This window comes from Chelonoidis abingdonii, chromosome 1 (assembly GCF_003597395.2).
Source record: "Chelonoidis abingdonii isolate Lonesome George chromosome 1, CheloAbing_2.0, whole genome shotgun sequence".
Lineage (NCBI taxonomy): Eukaryota > Metazoa > Chordata > Testudines > Testudinidae > Chelonoidis > Chelonoidis abingdonii.
In genome coordinates this window covers 325,668,037-325,688,420 of record NC_133769.1, presented here as the reverse complement: position 1 = coordinate 325,688,420, position 20,384 = coordinate 325,668,037, and the positions used below count along the sequence as shown (strand labels likewise).

The window sequence follows — 20,384 nt, the reverse complement described above, 5'->3', positions numbered from 1 at the left end:
GGATTATACCACAAGGGTGGTACAGCTCCAAGATGTATTAATTTTCCAGGGTCCTTCCCTGGGAGCAGATAGAGGAGGATTTACATGCTCCCCTCTGCCCACCCACTTCTCCTCCCAGCTACCCTCTTTTTCCCCTCTTCCCCCCCTCCCACATACAGACCGGAGAGTGCCCTGCTAGGTCTGGAGGGAAGCAGTTAAGCCACCCACCTCTGTATGGAACAGGTGGGCCCTCTCTGTGTTGGATCTATGGAACAACAATCTGGCCTGATATGTATTACAAACCCACAACATCCTATCAAAAAGTCTCCCTTGACACTGGGTGTCCTGTGATAGGATGGACTGGCCAAGCAGTATTATAGCATTTATAGCTATGCCAACCCTTTCTAACAGCAGCATGTTAGAAGGGTAAGACTAGAGGAGCATGTTGTTCCTTTTCATATAACGTTCCTGTTACTGTTATGTTTCTCTAACCTTGTGGTCTGTCTTAGGCTTCCGACTCATCATAAGTGAACGCAGTAAAAGGCTGGTTCTGGTTGATGATGTTAGATTACTTTACAAGTACACTCGTCGTTTTCCATTATACGCTCCACGACTTGCTGTAATACTCTTCTTGGATACCAAACATTTTGAATATTGTCTCAGTGTTCCCATTTCCTTGAGTTGCTGGTACCCATGTATGCACTGAAAAGTGTTAATGGATGCTTTTGAGTACTTGGCACATATACCAAACTGTGAAAATATTGGTACCCACTAGCATCTACTGGTACTGTGCCCACTGTAAATCCTTTGTCTCCCAAATAAAGAAACCGGTCTGGGTCCTTTGTGGACTGGGGAGGGAGGGATCTTCAGGATATCCAGATAGATTAACACATTAAATCAATAAATTAAATTAAAGTATGGTGCATACACTGGAAACTATTTCCCTAATAGTTATAATTTTCTCTGCCAGCATTTCCCAAATTTAGCAAACTAAACCTTTCTCAAAAAAGTCAACATTTATTAGACGTTTGAAACTACCATAATTTTGTATGTATCCTAGTGCAAAACCAATCTGAATACTTTTTTTGGCAAGGGTTTGGACGTTTTTTTAATGAGTGGGATAAACAATATTATTATCACATTCAGGTAACTAAAAGATAGCTACACAGATTTTCTTGATATTATTAAAAAAAAAATTGAGAGTAAGAAAGCACGAGAGATTTCAGCCAAAACATTAGAATTTAGAGCAATAGGCTGATATGTGCATATCTAAGCATCTATCTATGGTAATGCTAGCTAAAGTTATATCATGTTTTGTAGGCTAGTGTACTGTAAAAATTCAGGTGGCATCCCAAATATGCGGTATGGTATAGTATACTATGACCAAGAAAATTGTCCTGAAGATTAGGTTCATGTTAAGGTACTCACATAACGATGCTCTTTTACAATAAGCAAACCAAAGGTAATCCTTTTCAGTAGCTAACTGTGATTTGCCTGTTATTGCTTCTGCTTTCAGGAGTTAGAAAAGAATGGATGTAAGTCACTGGATATCGAGAAATTCAAGCAGGTAGTGAAGATGTGTATGACACCACATAGAACAGTAAGTGAGCAATTCTCTTTAAAAAGTTGTATAAGGAAAACCTTTTACATTAAAGCCTAGCTGAGCTCTGTGGGCATAACCCTGAAATCTTGAATATATTTGATCCATGAGCCACTAGATTGACTGGCTTCTTCCTGAAAACCCAAGAACATTATACATCTATATTAAAAATTCAAAGCATATGAGTGTTTAAAGTTCCATTTGGGGCTTGAAACTGAGAGTTCTCCTGAGTGAACACTGCAGGATCGAACCCTTTAGGACAACTCTCCTAACAGATCTGAACAACATCTGGAACTTTTTTTTTTCTGTGTTCAGTCTTCAGATCTGAGGCTTTGAAAAATTTAAATAAAATGTAACAAAATCGGAATATTCCAATGTGATTCACATTTGGAAACAAGCTAGGAAATCAAATTTTTATATTCAACAGAATTTTTTAAACATCTAAATAATGTAGCATCTGCAAAACTCTTTGTCTCTAGCTGGGGAGAGATGCACAATGAAAACTTAAAATCTTTTGATTATTCTTCATATATTGCACTTGTAATGTATAATACTTTTCATATGCCCTTTTCCCATAGAGTGATGAACAAATAGAAAAACTTTTCATGAAAATAGATTGTGCTGCAACTGGAAGAATTCAGTGGGTGAGTGTATGTGTGGGTGGTGTTTGTTTTGGGGACTTTTTGCAGTTGGTAGAACAAAACTTTGTCAGTAAGGAAAGTGTGTGAGAATCGCAGATCTGCAACTTCCAGAGACATAGCTCAAGTGGGACTAAAAGTTTATTTTATCCAAACCTTTTTAAATCAGTGGTGGAAATTTAATTCAAGGGGAAGGGGCAAATTATATAGTTACAGTTTTCAGAATTTTTTTAAAAGAGAGAGTATTAAAATGAGTTTTATTGTTTCAAATTGAAAATATTACACAGCATGCATCATTTTGTCCTACTTTAGAGTATGACCTAGGAAGGGGTCCAAGTCTCATGGTTGAATTTTGACTTACGTGAGCAAGAAGTTAGGAAAATTATCCTGGAATACTTTTTCAATCAAACTTACATGAATTCACAGCTCCAGCATCTTGTCAATGCTCTCTTTGTTCTGTACAGCACTAAGCATGCAATTGATGCTCAAAAAATAAAGTACCTGCATCTCATGATATCAGTATAGAATGTGACATTGTTTCTGCCTGCTAGAAATAATGACTAGGTAGATGGCCAGTGAGGATTGCGGATTTATTTGTCTATCTTATAATAATAATAACAACAACAATAATTAATAAATTATTGTTATCTATTATTACTCTAAATAAAAAAATTGTAACCCTCAAGTTGTGAACATAACACATGGTTCAGCAAAGCATTTAAGCACAGGAGCCCTTGCTGATCTGTATAGCAAGATATTCCTATTGCATTTGCCTTTGTCTTCTCCCTCACATTCCTTCTATTTATTGCATCAACTTGTTTCATCTTGTCATCTTAGATTACAATTTCATTGTGGCAGGTACCTTGTTTTTCTGTATGTTTGTAAAATGCCTAGCACAAAAGGACCCCAATTCCTACTGGGGCCTCTGGGCACCACCATAGTAACACATCAGCTGTCTTTCTATTATAATTATGAATCACCAGCTCTCTTCTGTACTAGGATGAATTCTGCACATACATGCAGCTAGAATATGCAGAACAAGATGTGTCATCTGCCCGATTAAAGGAGCTGACATTCTCTCTTCCTGCTGTGATAGAAGAACGCTGTCATGGAGAGCCTGTCCTACGCATTTGTTCTCTGTTTGACAACACCTTAGTAATGACCCAAGAAGATGGAGTTATTTCCTTCTGGTCTCCACAACTAAAGCTGAAACGAAGCAAGATGGTTTTTGTAGGTGCATTTTATTTTCTCATTAACCGCTCAGGTTTCATGGAAATGCTAGAACTCTTGATTTCATTGACAATTAAATTGTTTATTTTAAATATAACGTTATAAATCATGATACTCATGAGTGATTCTGCTATATTACCGGCACGATGGGGAACTGCTCTTAAAATATAAGTTTTTACTATGCTCCCTTGTTTTATGGTGATTTAAAGCAGAAATGGTTCTTTAAATGCTGTGTTCAAAATAAAATTATGTAATGGCTGGATTTGCAGAGGTCCTGAGCACCGTCCTGGCTTTTACTGAGGTGACTTGGGAAAAGTACATGTCAAATGCAGTTGAATTTAACTGAAACTACACAAGCAAGGTGGAGGAAGGATCATACATGTAGGGCTGACAGGGACCTCAAGAGGTCATCTAGTCCGGTCCCCTGAGCTGAGGCAGGACCATGCCTGTCCTGGTGGTTCTGGAATACTCCACAACTCTGCCCACAGGATAATAAATATTAACAAGAATAACATCACCAGAACAAACTTGCATTTGCTGAGTGTGACACTGTTCACAAGTAACTTCTCAGAGATATTAACCTTATGTGAGTGCTGTAGGTCCTGATCCAGTGACAATGGCTGTCAACTCTACCAGGGTTTAGTGGGACTTGAGTGCTCAGCTCCCTGCAGGATTGGACCTGTGTATAATAATTTGACACCATATAATATTTTGTGTTTTGCTTATGGGGTATTTCCTGTAGGCGGCAGCTTTTCATGTAAGAAATGGTTCCACTCAGAGGGACTTGGGAAATGAAACAAACTAAGGGCTGATCCCAACAGATGCTGAGTGACTCTTAATTCTCATTATATTCAGTGGGAAATGTCCTGTGCTTTGCAGGATCTGGCTATAAAGGACATATACTCTTCCTAGTTAATCTGTGCAACCCATTTCAGTGGGTTTGCAACTGTGTCCCCAAGAACAGACTCGGTCCCGAGATGTGGTGTCTTGTCTTTTTCATGTAATGTAGGGATGACAACTAGCTCTCTCACCTTTTAGGAAAAACTTGTCAACAAAAAATCTAAGTGGGCGACAGATTTCACTGTCATGACACATTACAACAAACTCATCCTGGGAACTGGGTAAGTGCTCTTCTTTACCAGAATCAGAACTAAAATGAATGTGGTGTTATCAGCATTAACTATCCCTGGGACCTGGGAACTTTCAGAATAACGCTGCATAAGTGAAACAGTTGGTGATGTGAGTTCATGTTCTAAAAACACTGTCACAGCTGGTGTTCTTATGGACAGCCTCATGGTGGCTGAGCTGCCCTCTCACACCCACAGAGGGTTCTTCCAGGTCTGTGTAGAGTGAGATTGGGAATGCAGAATAGGGAAGCATGTGCTGACCATATTGTCATTAATTAATTCATTTATTAGGTTATTAATAATTGTAATATAAAGCTGTGTATGCCCCTTTAAAGAAATAAAACTTGTTCTTTGTCCTGAAGTGCCTGAATCTAAATTATTGTACCAACCCCCACCCCCAAATCCTTAAATACCAGTTCAGGATTTAAATCCAGCCCAAACTGGTAATGAAATGACAAAAAGTTACTCCTATCTGATGTCTGCTCAGTGGCCTGTGTGCAATAAGATTGGTGATCTCAATCCAAGTTCCTATGAAAGGGTGCTCCTAACTGAAAAATCACCACCACAGATTGCAAGCTTGTTAGATTTCTCTGCTAAGAGGCCAAGGATGGAATGAACATGGAAACTGGTCCTTTAGAGGAGATCTCTCGGGGTCAGGGATTAGATACATTGGTGGGGCAGTGTAGAGAAGATGGTCTTGCAGCATCCTCAAAACACTTGTTTGATAGTTAAACAGAAGATTTCAATCTCCAGGACTGCTAGATAAACAACATCCTTAAATTAACTTCACTTCACACCCATTAAAAAATATATCTTAAAAGACAAAATATTTAAAAGAAAAGATTTACAGTGCCTCAAAGGGATGACTGAAACCTGCTATTCATTTAAAATCTCTTTTTTTTTTTTTTGGCAGGGATCGTGAAATCCAATTGTATGAGATGTCCAACTTTGAACCATACTGCCAGATCAGTGGTTTGGAAGCAATCCCTTTAAAACTGGACTATTGGTAAGCAATGTTCTATGTTCATGTTGTCAGTCCTAGGTCAACAGAGGGACCTAGACAAATTAGACGATTGAGCCAAAAGAAATCTGATGAGGTTCAACAAGGACAAGTGCAGAGTCCTGCAGTTAGGATGGAAGAATCCTATGCACTGTTACAGACTAGGGACCAAATGGATAGGCAGCAGTTCTGCAAAAAAGGACCTAGGGGTTTGTCAGGGTTCCCTCCCCACTCTGAACTTTAGAGTACAGATGTGGAGACCTACATGAAGACCCCTAAGCTTATTTCTACCATCTTAGGTTAAAAACTCCCCTATTCCTTGGATTAAGTAACGCTGCCACCACCAAGTGATTTAAACAAACATTTACAGAGGGCCACTTGGAGCCCTACCTTCCCCAAATATCCCCCCAAGTCCCTACACCCCTTTTCCTGGGCAGGCTTTAGAATAATCCCCCAAGCCCTTACACCCCCTTTCCTGGGGAGGGCTTGAGAATAATATCCTCACAAATTGGTACAGGTGAACACAGACACAAACCCTTGGATCTTAAAACAATAAAAAAACAATCAGGTTCTTAACAGAAGAATTTTAATTAAAGAAAAGGTAAAAGAATTACCTCTAAAATCAAGATGGTAAGTACTTTACAGAATAACAAAAGACTCAAGAACATAGAGGATCTCCCCTCTGGGCAAAACGAATCCAGGGATAAACTTCCCTGTAGACAAAACCTCCCTCTAGACAAGGAAAATCACAAGGCAAAATAAAAGTAAGCTAATGCATTCCCTTATTATTACTTACTAGTTCTAATGGCGTTGGATTGCTTGCCTTCTTGATCTGTCTCTGGCAAGCACACAGGACAGACAGACAAAGGACAGACAAAACAAAGCCTTTTCCCCCTCCCCAGATTTGAAAGTATCTTGTCCTCTTATTGGTCCTTTTGGTCAGGAACCAGCTAGGTTACCTGAGCTTCTTAACCCTTTACAGGTAAAAGGATTTTGTGCCTCTGGCCAGGAGGGATTTTATAGTACTGTATACAGGAAGGTGGGTAGTCTTCCCTTTATAATTATGGCAGGTTACAGTGGATGAGAAGCTGGATATGAGTCGACAGTGTGCCCTTGTTGCCAAGAAGGCTAGTGGCATTTTGGGCTGAATAAGTAGGAGCACTGCGAGCAAATTGAGGGATGCGATCATTCCCCTCTATTCAACATTGATGAGGCCTCATCTGGAGTACTATGTCCAGTTTGGGGCCCCACACTGCAAGAAGGATGTGGAAAAATTGGAGAGTCCAGCGGAGGGCAACAAAAATGATTGGGGGGCTGGAGCACATGGCTTATGAGGAGAGGCTGAGGGAACTGGGATTGTTTAGTCTGCAGAAGAAAAAAACGAGGGGGGATTTGCTTTGTTTTCAACTACCTGAAAGGGGGTTCCAAAGAAGATGGATCTAGACTGTTCTCAGTGGTAGCAGATGACAGAACAAAGAGTAATAGTCTCAAGTGGCAGTGAGGGAGGTTTAGGTTGGATATTAGGAAAAACTTTTTCACTAGGAGGTTGGTGAAGCACTGGAATGGGTTACCTAGGGAGGTGGTGCAATCTCCTTCCTTAGAGGTTTTTAAGGTCAGGCTTGACAAAGCCCTGGCTGGTATGATTTAGTTGGGAATTGGTCCTGCTTTGAGCAGGAGATTGGACTAGATGATCTCCTGGGGTCCCTTCCAACCCTGATAGTCCATAATTCTATAAATAGTATTTCATTGCACACTTTTAGACCCAAGATATTTTATTTGTGATATCTGTCTGGTCTTGGTATCATCTCAGTGTTCAGTTTTTCTGTTTCTGTGGTATCTTGTGCTATTTCTTTACAATATCCTGTCAGACATACAGTGTTTCATTGTCAGTTGATTATTTTATCCCTATAGACTGTTATCAGAGTTTTAGTTTTTTACTTTAATTTGTACATTTTGGCTCTTATTCAGCAAGATACTGGGACACTCATATGCTTAAAGTTAGGCAAGTGCTTAAGTACAGTGGTGCATCAGGGCTGTAATAAAGAGTGAATGTGAGACTTTGTAATGTGCATGTTGAGAAGCTATCACCAAAATATTGTGCACGGATAAATATGCAATGAGGGTGGGAGGTAGGAGATTACTCTAACTGGACATTGGGTGGTAGATTCATAGATTCTAGGACTGGAAGGGACCTCGAGAGGTCATCAAGTCCAGTCCCCTGCCCTCATGGCAGGACCAAATACTGTCTAGACCATCCCTGATAGACATTTATCTAACCTACTCTTAAATATCTCAAGAGATGGAGATTCCACAACCTCCCTAATTGAGTAGTGTGGAGGAAATGACCACAGTGCTTCCTCATGAAGTTCTGTAGTAGTTGCCGAGTACTAGAGATCATTAAGCAACTGGAAATCCTCATTTTATTTTCTATAAAAGGTATTTTGTTTCTCTTTGTTTCTAAATGTTACCAAAACACTCATCTGTCACGTGTTCATGTACACAGACTTCCTATGCAACCTTGGGCAAATTACTTGAGGTAGGACTTCAAAAGTACTCTAGTGATTTAAAAGCCTGTCAATGACTTAAATACCCATGATGAAAACTTGGGCGGGGGACTGCGGGTGCTCTGGGGGTGGGGAGGGCAGTCCGGGAGCACCACAGGTGTTGCGGGAGGTGACCCAGGAGACCCTGCTGTTGCTGGGGGTGGGAGTGGGTTGACGGGGGCTCCCTACCCAGCTCCGTGTCCCTGCAGCTCCTAGGCGGTGGAGGGGTCAGGGGGCTTGGTGCGCTGCTTCCACCACAAGCACCAGCTGCCGCAGCTCCCATTGGCCAGGAACTGCAGCCAATGGGAGCTGGGGTGGGTCCCCCCGCCCCCGGCCCCTTCGCCACCTAGGACCTGCAGGGCTGTGGAAACTGGGGAGCCCCACACCCCGAGGTAAGCACTCCCCAACCCCAGGCCTATAGCCCAAGTCAGGGTGTGTGGGAGGGGGCAGCCCCTGACCCAGCATCACCGGCTGCAGAAGTCACAGAGATCACAGAAAGTCACAGGAAAATTTGAGAAAGTCTGTGTACATGAACACATGACAGATGAGTGTTTTAACTTTACCTCCATGACAGACTCACAGCCTTACTCATAGATCATGTTTTCTAGACCTTTAATCATTTATGTTGCTCTCTGTAATGATGCTGCCCTTGGTGGGACACTTCTGAGAGTATCAATTCAGGACAAATTGCTTAGAGCAGGGCAGTTACAGCCCAAGGCTGGGGTTTTTCCATTCTAAGGCAAATCAAACTAGTCAGACAGAGAGGACTTTGGTCTCACCCTACTGGCTAACCACAAGTCACACAAGCAATTCCTTTAGACACTCCAGTTTTCCAGTATCACCACCAGTGCCACTCATTCTGGGGATGACTTGTTATGAAAACCAATACCCTAATAAAAGAAAAAAGGTTCTCTCGATCCCAAAGGACCAAGTTTCAGACCCAGGTCAATATACAAGGCAGATCTCACCCACAAATCATGCTGTTGCCAATCCTTTAGAATCTAAAATCGAAAGGTTTATTCATAAAAGGAAAAAGATACAGATGAGAGCAAGGATTGGTTAAATGGAATCAAATACATACAGTAAAGGGGAAGTTCTTGGTTCAGGCTTGTAGCAGTGATAGAATAAACTGCAGGTTCAAATCAGGTCTCTGGAGTACATCCACAGCTGGAGTGGGTCATTCAGTCCTTTGTTTAGAGCTTCAAAGTCCCTCCAGAGGTAAGAAGCAGGATTGAAGACAAGATTGAAGGAGTTTCAGGGCCTTTTATATTCTCTGCCCCTGGAAGGACCCCTCTTTGTTCTTACTGTGGAAAATCACAGCAGCAAGATGGTGCTTGGAGTCACATGGGCAAGTGACATATTCATGCATGGCTCAGTTTGCAGGCAGACACCATTACTTACATGTTAGTTTGAAGGTTTCCGGGAAAGCTCAGATGTGGATTGGCATCTCCCAAAGTCCATTGTCAGTTAAGTGTTTCTTGATTGGGCACTTGCTGAGAATAGTCCCTTCTTAAGGAGCTGACCAAGTGTTTCACTGAGGCTATTTAGAATCAAAACACATTGAGATACAGGTACAAAGCCAATATTCATAACTTTAACTACAAAAATGATAGACACATGCAGATAGAATAATCATAACCATCAAATCATAACCTCTTTATAGACACCTCACACGACACTCTTTGTACAATATTTGCTGCAAATATATAACAGTGGTAGCAACAATGATCTATATTGTCCCAGTTTATGTCAATAACATCACACTCACCTCTGAACTTTCTCCAATTCGTCCACATCTTTCCTGAAATCTGGTACCCAGAACTGGACACAATACTCCAGTTGTGGCCTAATTGGCATGAAGGAGAGCGGAAGAATTATTTCTTGTGTCTTGCTTAAAACACTCATGCTAATACAATCCAGAATGATGTTTGCGTTTTTTGTTTGTTTTGTTTTTGTTTTTTTGCAACAGTGTTACACTCTTGACTCATATTTAGCTTGTGATCCACTGTGACTCCCAGATCCCTTTCCGCAGTACTCCTTCCTAGGCAGTCATTTCTCATTTTGTATGTGTGCAACTGATTGTTTCTTCCTAAGTGGAATACTTTGCATTGTCCTTACTGAATTTCATCCTATTTACTTCAGACCCTTTCTCCAGTTTGTCTAGATCATTTTGAATTTGAATCCTATCCCGCAAAGGATTTGCACCATCTCCCAGCTTGGTATCAGCCACAGACCTCATAAATGTACTCTCTATGCCATTATCTAAATCACTGATGAAGATATTGAACAAACTGGACAAGATGAGCCACTGTTTTTCTTCATTTAAAAAAAATCTCCTTGTGCACAGTCTGTGTTCTAGTTTATGGCGTTAAACTCTGCACTTGTGACATTAAATTCTGCATTAAATTCCCGGTGCCAAATGCAACATTGAGTAAATGGGTCCCTGGAAATATCAAGGCCAAATTCAGCAGGGACATGAATGAGGGAGTGGCTTACACTTTGTGTCAAAGTAGTGAAATAATTTTCACCAATTTGTCATTCTGTGAATGTGCAAAAACAGGGGTAACATAGAGAAGTATTCTGTTCGTATTCTCCTTCATCACTATCTCTATCTCGCTCATCACCGTAGTATCCGAGTGCCTTCTGGTAATGCATAAACAACATACAGTAACTCCTCGCTTAACATTGTAGTTATGTTCCCGAAAAATGCTACTTTAAGCGAAACGATGCTAAGTGAATCCAATTTCCCCGTATTTCCCAGGGAATGCCTTGCTGCTAAATGATGAATTAACATTCAGCCAAGGGTTAATACATTGTTGTTAATGTAGCTTCACACTCCACAAGGCAGCACGAATGGAGGGAGGAGACACAGTATGGCAGAGAGACAGAGGCACACATTTTGTATGTGGGGGGTATGGGTGTGAGAGAGAGACCGAGAGAGACGTGCATTGCCCCTCTAAGTATGCTGAGCCCACTCTAAGTATGTTGCCTTTTTAAGTAGATCAGCAAGCTGAGACAGCAGTTGCTGCCAGCAAGCTCCCTCTGTCCTGAGCCTTGTCGTGTCCCGCCTCTGCTCTGTGGAGATAAGGTACAAGAGCAGGGGGAGAGGGGGCAGGAGCAGAGGGAAGAAGACACCCTGAGATTAGCACCCGTCTTCCCCACCACCCTTCACAGCAAGCAGGAGGCTTCCGGGAGCAGCTCCAAGGCAGAGGGCAGGAGCAGCACATGGCATGTCTGGTTTGTTCTCTCTCTGTGTTCATGACAGAGAAAAGAAGCCAAAAATGCGTACTTTTCACTTGGAGCAGAAAGCAGTGAGGTTTATGATGGCCCTCAGTTCCTATGGAAATTCATTGTGCAGTGTTGGATCAGCCTCTAATAAGTTCTTGTCTCCGGCACAGATGAGCTTCACCTTTGTGATAGAAAGTTCCATTATGCCTGAGGAGCAGAATTATTGACCATGGGTCTTCATCCCAGAGCTTTGTGATTTCTAGGCCACTGGGTTATCAGGAATCTCTGTTGCACGTGTATTGCTTGCTGGTTTGATGATGTTAGTTGTGGTTTCACACTTAACAGGGTAGGCTGCATGAATGTCATCATATTCCAACCTGTTATCAGCAATATGTAAGATAAAGCAGCCCTCTCTTTCCATTAACATTTACTTGCACCATCCACAACACTGCTGGGGACCAAATTCGTCCCCAGTGTAAATACCTGCCATTGAATTAAGTAGAACATTTATCCTTATACCATGCCTGAATTTAGTCTCCACAGAATGCCACACCTGTGAACAAGGCGGATTAGGGGTTAGTGGGGCCCTGGGCCAGAGCAAGGAAGGGGGAGGAGTGCCAGGGTGCCCACTTTTCCAGGGCCCCCCAATTGGCTGGGTCACCTGGGCACAGGCCCCGTTGGCCCAATGGCTAATCCGCCACTGCCTGTGAACATGGCATTTGTTTTGTCTAATGTATGTTGGACTCAATACTACTTCCATTTCTTTTAAACTGAAGTGTTCTGACTAGCTTGCAATTATCCTTTTTTCCATCTTTTTTTAGTTGCACCGATCCCGACGAGTGCATGATTCTGTATGGTGATGACCAGGTAGATTGTTTTTGTTTTTTTGTTTTTAAAACAACAACAACAGAACAACAGTGTTTGATATAAGTAAGGCGCTTTATTTTAAGTTTTTATTTTATTTAATTTTTCCAGGGTATTATCAGTGTTTATGACTACAACAACAAAAACAGGTGAAAATTGGTGGAAAACTATTAATAATTTTTCTGGGTAAATATTGTGGTTTATTTTGGTGAACGGAAGGATTGGGGGAAACAGTATTCAATAGATTAATGCTTTGATAAATGGAATTCAATCTGGTTTGCTACAGAACTAAAACAGAACTTAAAACACAATGCCACCTCTGAGTTTAAGAAAACAATACATCTCTACTCCCCAAATAAAACTTTTCATTTGAATAAACAGTTTACTGTTGTAGACTTAGATACATTAACCTATAAATATTTACATTTAATAATTGGCCCCCACCATTTGCAATGCATACATTCAACTTCATCCTTTTCTCCTGTTTTTGTTTTTTTAAAACTTTTGAATACATCCTTGTGTTCTGAAACATATTCTGATACAGATTTTCATTTTCTTCCCATTTTAATGTGTCAGATGTTTAAACCGTTATCTGCTAATATTGAAATGTGTACATGATGGGTTTCAGATTCATCAGTTTGTTCAGATTCACATGCATTTCAGAGCTTTCATGTGTGCCTGTTTCTTTTATTGTTTTATCTTCTAGATTAATACATACGTCAACAGGCAGTTTTGCATATGCACACAGATTAATGTATTATCATAATACATATATCTCATGCAATGTATTGTATTTTCCTAATAAAACAAGTTTATATATATTTATATAATATTTTAATGATACAAAAGTAGAGTGAAAATTGGAAAAAAAAACAACCTTTTTGTAAAACCTGGGATTTTTTCGGTAAAAATCGGTTTCAACTGAAAATGAAGAGGCTTAGATATAAGCCATGAGCTCAGGGGGCATCCCTTAGACCTTTGGGTAGTCAAGGGAGCTGTCCTAGCAGTATCTCCTGGCCAGTCTCCTTGATTATCCAATGGATGGTGTGTGTCAGATACACGTTTTATACAGTAGGTTGCAGGACTGCCACTCGTAGGTCAGGCTTCTGTACCAGATATGGACTGGCTACAGAGCTTTCTTCCCAGAGAGAGATACCAGATGTGTTCACTGTAAGATCCTTTAAAGCACTTCCTGGCTCTAGCTGTGACCAGCTGAGATAAATTATCAGAGTAGCAGCCGTGTTAATCTGTATCCGCAAAAAGAACAGGAGTACTTGTGGCACCTTAGAGACTAACATATGTATTTCAGCATGAGCTTTCGTGAGCTACAGCTCACTTCTTCGGATGCATAGAATGGAACACATAGACAGGAGATATTTATACATACAGAGAACATGAAAAGGTGGAAGTATGCATACCAACAGGGAGAGTCTAATCAACCGAGACGAGCTATCATCAGCAGGAGAAAAAAAACTTTTGAAGTGATAATTAAGATGACACATAGAAGGTGTGAGGAGAACTTAACATAGGGAAATAGATTCAATTAGTGTAATGACCCAACCATTCCCAGTCTCTGTTTATGCCTGAGTTAATTGTATCTAATTTGTGTATTAATTCGAGTTCAGTAGTCTCTCTTTGGAGTCTGTTTTTGAAGTTTTTTTTGTTGCAAAATTGCCATCTTCAAGTCTGTCACTGAGTGGTTAGAAAGGTTGAAGTGTTCTCCCACTGGTTTTTGAATGTTATGATTCCTGATGTCAGATTAGTGTCCATTCATTCTTTTGCGTAGAGACTGTCTGGTTTGGCCAATGTACATGGCAGAGGGGCATTGCTGGCACATGATGGCATATATCGCGTTGGTAGATGTGCAGGTGAACAAACCCCTGATGGCGTGGCTGAATCTCTTTCCCTATGTTAAGTTCTCCTCACACCTTTTATGGGTCATCTTAATGATCACTTTTTTTTCTCCCACTGATGATAGCTCATCTCAATTGATTAGACTCTTCCTGTTGGTATGCATACTTCCACCTTTTCATGTTCTCTGTATGTATGAATATTTCCTGTCTGTGTGTTCCATTCTATGCATCCAAAGAAGTGAGCTGTAGCTCACGAAAGCTCATGCTGAAATAAATTTGTTAGTCTCTAAGGTGCCACAAGTACTCCTGTTCTTTTTTAGATAAAGTATGTTACACATTGCACCCCCTTGTGGCTGAAGGGTATAATACATTTTTACATTCTATTGCAGGGTAATAGAGAGACAAGGTGGGTGAGGTATTATCGTTTTGTTGGACCAAATTCTGTTGGTGAGAAAGACAAGATTTAAAGCTTACATAGAGCTCTTCTTCAGATCTGTGAAACTAATTCAGGTCTGGTCTATACTACAGATATATATCAGTATAACTACGTCACTCAGGGTGTGAAAAATTCACACCCCTGAGCGACATCGTTACGCCAGCCTGACCCCTCCATGTAAACAGTGCTATGTTGGCGGGATATCTTCTCCTGTTAATTTAGCTACCGCCTCTTGGGGAGGTGGATTAACTACAGTGATGGGAGAGCTCTCTCCCCTTGGCATATAGCGTCTTCGTTAAAGCATGGCAGAATTTTAAATGTGGACTTGCCCTCAGAGTGTCACAGCTAAAGACAAGTTGGAATGGATTGTTTAGCTTAAGTAGTGAACACATCTTTTAAGGAACCATTCAAGATGAAGTGGCATGTTAACACCTCTCTAGTCATAGGGAGGAAAGAAAGGGAGAGGGAACAGTGTGGGGGTAAGTTGTTAATAGATGGTTGTAATAAACCATAAATCCAGCATCTCCGTTTGCTCCATGATTTTTTGTGCCAAGCAAAGTTATGAATTTAAGCTCCTTGGCTAGTCTTTTGAAAGTGTTGTGCAGGTGTCTTTTGAGGATGAGGATTGGTAGGTCAGATATAGAGTGAGCGCTTTGTGAAAAATCTTCACCCACAAGTGATATGGTGTTCTTGTCTTTTATCATTGAGCACTCTCCTGCACATTGGAAAGTCGGCGCCTATGCCCACATAGTTGCTATTGGGGCATTTCGTGCATGGGATGGGGCATACCACATGTTGTGATAGGACCCAGGGATCTTGAAAGCTTGGAAGCTTGTATCTCTCAAACAAAAGGTGGTCCAATAAAAGACGTTACCTCACCCACCTTGTCTATACAGCATTAATTATCCATCTGCTAAATATAGTCCAGGAATCCTCATTCTGGTAAATCTCCTCCCACTTACTTCAGAGACTGAATAAGAACTACAGGATTTAGCCCTATACTTGCAATTTCTATAACTTTTTTTTTTTTTTCCAATTTTCAGGGATGTGTGAATATCTTACTTTTGTCTTCTGTGGGGGAACTTCTACGGTAAGTACTTTACATTTTAAATATAATTTAAAAAACTGACAAAAATGCAGTTGCTTCATCCATTTAACTGAACACTAAAGATCTTTATAAGTGTTATCACGGAGGTTAACTGTGCTCATTTTCTTCTGTTACACTGATCTGTGCTTTTAACTGACATCCCCAAAGCATTCTGGCTCTTGTGTCTGCAGAGGTATCAAGTTGGGATCCTTGGACATGACACTAGTGCAGCAGGCTTCCAAGTGTCAGAGGATACTAAACTTGGATACAGAGAAAATGAAGAGAAATACAGCAGATTCAAAAATATTTAGACAGCTACATGATTAACCCAACAGGTGGCACTTATTGCTTTTTTCATTGTTGTTCCAAGAAACCCCAGTTCAGTGTCTGTGGCCAAATCATTTGCCTATATCCTAGTAGAATCAAAGAAATGTAGGGCTGGAAGAGACTTCCACAGGTCATTGAGTTCATCCCCCTGTGCTGAGGTAGGACCAAGTAAACCTAGATAATCCCTGACAGATGTTTGTCCAACCTATTCTTAAAAACTTCCAGTCATGGGGATTCCACAACCTCCCTTGGAAGCCTATTCCAGAGCTTAACTACCCTTATAGTTAGAAAGCTTTCCTTAATATCTACCATAAATCTCCCTTTCTGCAGATTAAGCCCATTCCTTCTTGTCCTTCCTTCAGTGGACAACAAAGTTCATTTATTTACCAAGGGACACCTGTAAGGACCCTGACTACTAGTCATTTTTCAAAGGGTTGAAGGATTGGACTGTGAAACAATTTCCACCTCCACTCAGCTGGCTTGAAATCCTAAACCTTCAATACTAATGGTCAGGAATCCAAACCCTTATGGTTTGAGCAACGTTTTATGAACTGTTTTACCAGTGTTGCTCCTAGCCGCTATGACACTTGAAACATGTCTCAACAATTGTTGGCATTAAAATCCCAGTGAAGAGAGTTAGCAGTTTAACTTCACTTGTAACTTGGCCAGTTGTTTCCATAAGCAAATGTGTTGGGACAGCCAGTAAGAGACGGCTTGTGTTTGCTACATTTAAAAAACCCCAAGGAAGTACATGTAGACGAGGGTGATGCTAGGGAGACACCGAAGAGTGAGGGAATGAGCTTGAGGCCACTTTGTCCGGGGAAAAAATGGGTGATAGACACTACAGAAGAGAGCATTCCTGCACTGTTCTCCCTGACAGAAAAGGAGCTGTACATATCCTCATGGCTGAAGGGAAAAAGCTGCTGTATTCTCTAGCATAGGGAGGGGAAGGAAAGAATGGACCCCACCAGCAGGGCTCAGATTGAGCCAATATGCAGCAGTACAGTATTCTGACCCCTTTCTTGCTGTCTAGTTCTCAAGGATAGATCCTTCTGTAGCTCCGTCTGAAAATCAGCTGTTGAGGTAGGGAGTGGAACCTTTCCCATCTCGCTGACTGGGCTGGAGCACAGCTCTCATTGGCTGTGCCTCGGGTTCCCCACCTTGGGAAAAAGCCCTGGTCTCCGCCCTATTAAGCCCTGTCTCCGGTAGCTCACTTTCCCCCCAGTCGGAGGTCCCTGCGCCCCCTGTTGGGTAGGTTCCCCTGTGCTAGGGGAGGGTGCCCCTCCCTGGCTCTGGCCCCGGGGAAGGATCAGGGCGCTCTAAGTGTTGTCCTGCCAGTCTTCCAAATCATACAGTGTTAACTATGTTGACATTTAACTCAAATACCAGTGATGATGATGAACTATTTAATTCCTCATGGAGGAGAGGAAGTGCCACAGACTGCACAATTTACTGTGAGTGATGTCTCATTTTGCTGCCATAAGTGGATGGCATTAGGAGATGCCACTAATTATTTTTTGTCCAGAGTCATAAGGGAGCCAGGACCCAGGAGCCCAGTAGAGCCCATGGGCATATTCAAGTCATACTGAGGAGGAGCTCAGAAAGCCACAAGATCTACTCTAAGCACTGTCTCATTTTGGCAACTCACATGGGCAGAGCTTGGAAGAGTAGATTGTCTTTTTTCCTCCCCCAGTATGACTCCTGCCCACTAGTGGTCTGCCCTCCCCCATCCCTCAGTCCTCCCTGGATCCTTGCTAATATAGACCCAGGCAGCTCCTTTACTGGCTTCTCCAACAGCTACTCTTCTCTCCTCAGCAGGGTGCCTGCTGTAGTAGCCTGCAATCAGAAATTGCTGGGGCAACTTTTCAGTATCCCAAAAGGCAAGATAAATAGCTACAGTCTTTTGAAATAACAACCTCGGATTGGGATCTTAATGCCAGAAATAGTCCAGATTTTAGGAGCGGTGCACGACCAAGAAGGGTGAGGAAATATTTGCTTCCTAGCACTTAAGCACTTCTTTGTATCTTGATTTTTCAGAACGTGGAAGAAACTGCCAATGGCTGAAAACCTGCCTAGTATTGGCATTGAGAATGCTGTTCTTTCTCCAAATGTGACTTACATTCGTTGGAAAGTGCATGGGGACTGGGTTACACAGGTAAAAGAACCAAAATCCTTCCTGACCCCAAAAGAAATAAAATTGAAAGTTTTCTATAAAAGAAATCACCATGGGAATAGATAAATAAGGTTTCAGCCACAGTATCTAGTCAGTCTACAGAAAAAACTCTCTTACTTGTCATTTAGAATAGCGCTGTCAGCAGTATGACAGGAAGAACAGGGAAATGGCACAAACTGTCAAACTTGATATAAGAAAGAATGAGGGCTTGACAATAGAGAATAAGGCATGAAATTCAGATTGAAAATTGTGAAGCCCAAATTCAACAACTGTTTAGTTTTCAATTTGACTTCTGTAGTGCAAGCTTTTAAAGTTAGGCATGTGTGTAAGTTCCTTGCCGATTGGGGCCTGAATGAGGGGAGAGCTGAGTTTGGGATTACTGCACCTCCAGGATCCAAAGTCAGAAGCTAAAGGAGAACGAGCATGGAACTAAAGAAATGCTCTCAATCTTTTATAGCCCTGACTGCAAGGTGTACAAACTTTGAAGTTGTTGCTGCCCCTGGACTGAACGTTGCCCATCCAGGACCTTTCAACGATGTCATTGTGGGGGATAAGGAGGAAGTATTTGGTAGCTCTCTGAAGCTATTCTGAGTTTTGGAACGATAAAGGTAGTCCCAGTGGAGATGGGCTAGTGGCATATTTATACATTGACTCACTAGCTGATCTGATGCGATAAATAGAGCCCTGCAAATCTGTGGATATCCTCTTTTTATCCACGGACCATCTTTGCGGATTGTGGATTGGATGTGGATACACATTTTGTATCTGAGCAGGGCACTAGAGATAAAATGTATTTATTATAGCACCATAAGCTTTTCTAAAGCTATGCCCTCATACCTAGAAAGAATTTTAGATCCAAATTTTAGCCCCATTGCACAGACCAAGCAACTGGGTCTCTATTGCAGCCTCAGCACTGGAGTAACCTTTGCACAGTTTACACTCCTTTCATATCTAGAATAATGGCTTCCTCTTTCCCCAGCCCCAGCGTTCTTGTCATTGGATCAGTGTGGCTCAGACGTTAGGTTCCCAAATCCTGAACCCATGTGCAGCAGCACCACACTGGGCTGGATGCTTGAGAACTCTCCTTGACCTTGGAGGAAGGGTCAAGACTTGTTTTAAAGTGCAGCTTTATGGGTCATGTTTTATGTTCTTGAAGGCCGATAACCAGTCTGGAGGTTACATACCAGTGTACATGATGGGCGCTGAGTATTTTTTTACTTTTCTAATTGCTGCTGCTGGTTTCTGGAAGCAGTGGTAGCCCCACCAGGCTGACTCTAGCTCAGATGAAGTAGCAGATTGTTTTCCATGTTCTGGTCCTTCTGGGAAGATGTAGGGATGCCTCTGACTTGCACAGAGAATCCTGAAATGGAATTTAGAATCTGCAGGTCATGCTTTTGGATACACAAAGGAGTGATATATGCACATTCTGTCCTTTTTACATGAGAAAACAGCAGAAACGTGCTGGAATAAGAGCCATTGTAATGCACTCACTCAACCCACCCTTAGGCAAACAACTTTAAATATTCTTATTTATACATTCTGCCTTCAGAAACAAAAGAACAGAAACAAATGAAATAATCCCAGCACACTATATTCTCTTCTAATCAGTATTGTGTATCATTTATATTAAATAATAATCTCTCGTTCTGTTCCTTTTAGCTGCACTACTATGATTCCATTAAAGCAGTGATTTCTACCTCCAACCATGAACCTACAGCTTTAGTAATAGGTAACCATTTTACTCCTATTAAGGCCTCTAGAAATTTCTTTCAACTTAATGTTTCTCTGATTTACCCACAGTTCCCTCTCCATGTCTGCCGCAGTCTTACCTGTGGTATAGTGCTGGTCACGTTGCTGTCACCTGGTTGACCTTATTTTTAGTAGTGCCACTGTATGTAAGATTGTAGCTGATGATGGGAGAAAGGCTTGGCTACATTGGCACTTTACAGCGCTGCAACTTTCACGCTCAGGGGTGTGAAAAAACACCCCCCTGAGCGCTGCAAGATGCAGCGCTGTAAAGTGTCGGTGTAATCAGGGAGGCAGCGCTGGAAGCACGGCTCCCAGCGCTGCACGTTACACCCGTAAGGGATGTGGTTTACAAGCAGCGCTGGGACAGCTCTCTCCCAGTGCTGCGGCTCTGACTACACTCACACTTCACAGCGCTGCCGCGGCTGCACTCCCACAGCACTGCCGGGGCAGCGCTTTGAAATTTCTAATGTAGCCACAGGCTCAAAGAGTTTTTCAGTCTTCTGATTTAGTTCAGCTAAGTATCCTATCATTAGGAGGCTAGAATGACCTT

The 20,384-nt window shown here is 41.7% G+C and overlaps 1 protein-coding gene across 3 annotated transcripts in view; it reads left to right on the top strand.

The window, feature by feature from the left end:
- LOC116834099 (cilia- and flagella-associated protein 337-like) overlaps window positions 1-20,384 on the top strand; it is an 80,968-nt gene that overhangs the window by 24,313 nt on the left and 36,271 nt on the right. For all 3 annotated transcript variants that reach the window (XR_012655039.1, XM_032795974.2, XM_032795975.2), the window contains exons 4-12: window positions 1,496-1,579; window positions 2,158-2,223; window positions 3,217-3,447; window positions 4,486-4,568; window positions 5,488-5,580; window positions 12,167-12,212; window positions 15,542-15,588; window positions 17,950-18,067; window positions 19,745-19,814. Coding sequence is in view for 2 of the 3 variants with exons in the window: in XM_032795974.2 (XP_032651865.1) it covers window positions 1,496-1,579; window positions 2,158-2,223; window positions 3,217-3,447; window positions 4,486-4,568; window positions 5,488-5,580; window positions 12,167-12,212; window positions 15,542-15,588; window positions 17,950-18,067; window positions 19,745-19,814 (838 nt within the window). In the remaining variant the exon portion in view is untranslated. The remainder of the gene's footprint in view (window positions 1-1,495; window positions 1,580-2,157; window positions 2,224-3,216; window positions 3,448-4,485; window positions 4,569-5,487; window positions 5,581-12,166; window positions 12,213-15,541; window positions 15,589-17,949; window positions 18,068-19,744; window positions 19,815-20,384) is intronic.